Raw genomic sequence first — 4154 nt, forward strand, 5'->3', positions numbered from 1 at the left:
ATGGCCCCCTGGGGGAGAAGGCACGAGGAGTCATTGGGATGGAAAGAAATATTTCAGACTCACGGCTTTACGAGTGGAGGGACCGGAGCAGCCAGACACATAGCCAGGAGCATCTTTCTTTTTTCTTTAAATCTCCCTCCCGTTCCAACATGCTGTTAAAGACCCTCCGCAGGTTTTCCTGCCAAAAACCACCCCTTGTCTTGTATCGCCTCCCCCCTCCAGCCTCCCACCCTGCTCTGCCCACGCCACCATCCCCCCCGGGACCACAGCTCCCCCCTGTACACGAGGAACCAGCTGAAGGCTCAGCCCTGACTTTGTACCTTGACAAGCTGAACATCCTGGTGATTCAGCTGGCTCTGGGGTAAGCTGTCCTTCTGGGTTATCCACGGGTGCTGCAGGACCTGCTTGGCCGTGAGACGCTGGTGAGGATCCACGTGGAGCATCTTCGATACCAGATCCTAAGGGCATCGTTTGGAAAGTCAGACTTTAGAAGATTTTATACTTGAAATGCAAAAATACCACCTCTCCGCCCCCAAATTAGGATTTAAATTCCGAGGCCAAGTTGACAGTCCCCAGACATCGATCTCCTTTTGTATAAAGTGGTTTTGGTTGGCCTGGGAGGTAGAACACAGCAGCAAACCCCCCGTGGGTCAAGCACGACGTTGATGTTCCATGGAAATAGCTGCAGCCAGGGTTAACCAAAGTGGGGAGGGGCACGGTGCTGAGCTGCTGCGGGGTGGGTAGAAGCCACACTGCTGGTTTTCTCCTCTCTCCTCTCCCCAACCTGCTTCAAACTTGTCTGACAGCAACTGGCCGTGCTTGCCCTCAACCCTTTCACAGCACGCAGCCCAACACCAAGCCGTACCTTGGCCATGTCGGAGATAGTGTCCCAATTGCCCCCACTGACGGAGAACTTCCCCCCGCCTATCCGGGTCAGGATCTCCTCCGGAGTGTCACTGGGACCGTTTGCAAATGGAGTGCAGCTGGGGAGAGAAGAGAGAGCGCTGGATTCACTGACCCAAACCCCAGCCCTGCAGCAGTGACCCAGGAGAGGTCCCGCTGCCACCGCGGAGCACATCCGAGCGCGCTCACCCTGCCAGCATCGTGTACAGGAGCACTCCCAGGCTCCAGATGTCGCAGCCCTCGTCATAGCCTTGGCGTTTGAGTACCTGAATGGAGTAAGCAAAGAAAAATAAATTAAAAAAAAAAAAGTGTGTTTGGTTCTTATCGTTGAGCTCACTTCAGCTCGGGAAGAGAGGCTTCACCCCTGCGTGCAGTCGGCATGCCAAGCTCCCAGAGCCCCACCGAACAGCAAAGTCTTGGACTAAATCAGGATTCAAATCAGATTTTGGTTTCATGGGACAGAGGAACCCCCCGGGCACATCAAAATGACAGAAGCTGTGTTCCGTTGTGGTGACACTGCACGCAAGCTCCATTGCGCGCCTGCTCTTTTTCTTTCTTCTGCACCAAAGTGGAAAATCATCCCAGCGCATTTAACAGGCAGTTAATCAGGAGGGGACCCAGCCTAGACAATCCCTGGGATTTTACAGGGCACAGGGCAGACCTACCCGTGCCGAGGGGGAGCACAGCCCCGGGGAGGGACACGAGAGCGGCCCAAGGGTCTGGGGTCAGCCAGGGGCTTACCTCGGGTGCCACGAAGTTTGCGGTATAGCAGGGAGTCATGAGCAGGCCGTTCTCAGCCCGCAGCTGCTTGGCAAAGCCAAAGTCACAAATGCGGATGCTTTCGGGGTTTCCTGACTCGTCCACATAGAGAATATTGCTGGGTTTCAGGTCCCGGTGAACCACCTGCGGAGCAAAAAAGATGCCTCTCTCGTACCCCAGGATGACAAATCACAGAATCCCAGAAGGGTTTGGGTTGGAAGGGACCTTAAAGCCCATCCAGTGCCACCCCCTGCCGTGGGCAGGGACACCTCCCACCAGCCCAGGTTGCCCAAAGCCTCATCCAGCCTGGCCTTGAACCCCTCCAGGGATGGGGCATCCACAGCTTCTCTGGGCACCCTGGGCCACTGCCTCACCCCCCGCACAGGAAAACATTTCTTCCTCACATCTCATCTCCATCTCCCCTCTTGCAGCTTCAAACCGTTCCCCCTCGTCCTGTCCCTGCACCCCCTGACCCAGAGCCCCCCCATCTCTCCTGTAGCCCCCTTTCAGCACTGGGAGGTGCTGGAAGGTCTCCCCGGAGCCTTCTCTTCCCCAGGCTGCACACCCCCAACTCTCTCAGCCTGTCCTCGTAAAAAAAAAGCTCTGAAGCCACATCAGGACACCCAACCCCTGCTCTGGCCCCACACCTGGCTTGCCAAGAGAGCAACACCAGCAAGAAACAGTCCTGATGGGTACAGTCACTGTCTGGAGGAGAGGGAGCGCAGCGCAACGCCAGATGCAGCCGCACTCACCCCCTGGGAATGCAGATATTCCACCGTTTTGCAGATCGTGTGCAGCACCGAACTGGCTTCCCTCTCCGAGAAAAACTTCTGTCTGAGGATTTTATCCAGCAGCTCCCCTCCCCGCATCAGCTCCGTCACCAGATACACGTACTTCCCGTCATCGTACACCTGCCAAAGCAAACGCAGAAGGGGTTAACCCAAAACTGCCTCCAGAGCTTCCCTTTGGGACTTCTCCCATCGAGAAGCAGCCAGAGATCAGGATGCTTCCCCAGCCCAGAGCCATGAGCAGGACCAGGGGTTGCTGCCGACCAGTCTGCGCTTCCTAAACCAAAACACGGGGAAATCCTTCCAGTCACACTCACATCTTTCAAGGTGATGATGTTTGGATGCTGCCCGTAGCGCAGGAGGATTTCTATTTCCTCGGAAGGGTCTCGCTTGCTCTTGTCAATAACCTGCAAGAGTCCGGATGAGCATTAGCCCCAACGGAGCCAGGACAAGGCGACCGAGCCGAGGGTTTGGAGCCCTGCAGAGATCCCGTACCGCATCCGTTCCCCATCCCCTGCCCTCTTCAGCAACAAGCTCCCAGTTGCTTCATCAGTTCTGTGTCCTCAAACCCCAACGTTTTACGTCTGGTGTGTTTGTAAGAGCTGACAGAGCCACAGCAAGCTTTGCAAAGAAAGGCGAGAGCCTGTCCCCCTCTGCCAGAGCGGAGCACCGCTGCCCTGCTGTTCCCAGCTAAGCAAGCTCGTGCAGTTCCGTTTAAGCTCTGTGCAAGCAGAGAATCAATCCCATTCCTGGCTGTGATTTTGGTGGGGATGGACAGAAACCTAACAGAGGAGTTTGGTTCAGACGGTAAATCTCCGACCTTGACAGCGTATTCCATGTTGGTCGCTTTGTGAATGCAGCGTTTGCACACCGAGTAGGAGCCGACGCCGATGGCCTCCTTCACCACGTAGCCGTCGCTGAACTGGACGTTCTTGCCGTGCAGCTGCTGCGGGAGGAGAGCGGAGAGCAGATGGGCTGGGAGAGCTCAGGGAAGGGTTTGTGCAACGCGACGAGTTCCCTGCAGCACCCAGCGAGCTGACAGACTGCTGTCTGCTGCATCCCACAGCTTCTCCTCCCGGCTGGGGAGCGGGAGGAGGAGAGAACGAGGCAGATATAGGTCAGTGGGCTAACGCTGTCTGCATCGCGCGCGGCGCATTTCAGCGGCACCGCTCAACCCACGGGCACTGACTTAAACTGAAAGAGGGGAGATGGAGATGAGATATGAGGAGGAAGTTTCTCCCTGTGCGGGGGGTGAGGCAGTGGCCCAGGTTGCCCAGAGAAGCTGTGGATGCCCCATCCCTGGAGGGGTTCAAGGCCAGGTTGGATGAGGCTTTGGGCAACCTGGGCTGGTGGGAGGTGTCCCTGCCCATGGCAGGGGGTGGCACTGGGTGGGCTTTAAGGTCCCTTCCCACCCAAACCATCCTGGGATTCTGTGATTCTATGACACAGACCTCCCGCTAGCACGGGTCCATCTGGGGAGAGGGAATCAAACCAACTGGCATTGTCCTGCTGGCCTTTGCACGCGACAGTCGATAGAAATGAAAGGAAAGGATGCAAGAATTCCAAACAGCACGATGCTGCCTTGGGCCTCCCGGTAGCTCTGCTCCGGATGGTGCTGAGCTCCCGCAGCCCCGCTCGGGGGGATTTACTGCAGCTTTTGACACTTGTTACCTGCACCACCGAGTGGAGAGGTGGCTGGGCAGG

The 4154-nt window shown here is 56.8% G+C and overlaps 1 protein-coding gene across 1 annotated transcript in view; it reads right to left on the bottom strand.

Moving 5' to 3' along the window:
- Positions 1-320: 320 nt before the first annotated feature.
- RPS6KA1 (ribosomal protein S6 kinase, 90kDa, polypeptide 1) overlaps positions 321-4154 on the bottom strand; it is a gene marked incomplete at both ends in the record, with an annotated part of 10663 nt that continues 6829 nt past the window's right edge. Inside the window, 8 exon segments of the mRNA XM_010082065.1 lie at positions 321-458; positions 866-983; positions 1093-1169; positions 1645-1806; positions 2415-2573; positions 2768-2857; positions 3271-3496; positions 4032-4050. Of these exon segments, the coding sequence (XP_010080367.1) occupies positions 321-458; positions 866-983; positions 1093-1169; positions 1645-1806; positions 2415-2573; positions 2768-2857; positions 3271-3496; positions 4032-4050 (989 nt within the window).

This window comes from Pterocles gutturalis, unplaced genomic scaffold (assembly GCF_000699245.1).
Source record: "Pterocles gutturalis isolate BGI_N339 unplaced genomic scaffold, ASM69924v1 scaffold11909, whole genome shotgun sequence".
NCBI lineage: Eukaryota > Metazoa > Chordata > Aves > Pterocliformes > Pteroclidae > Pterocles > Pterocles gutturalis.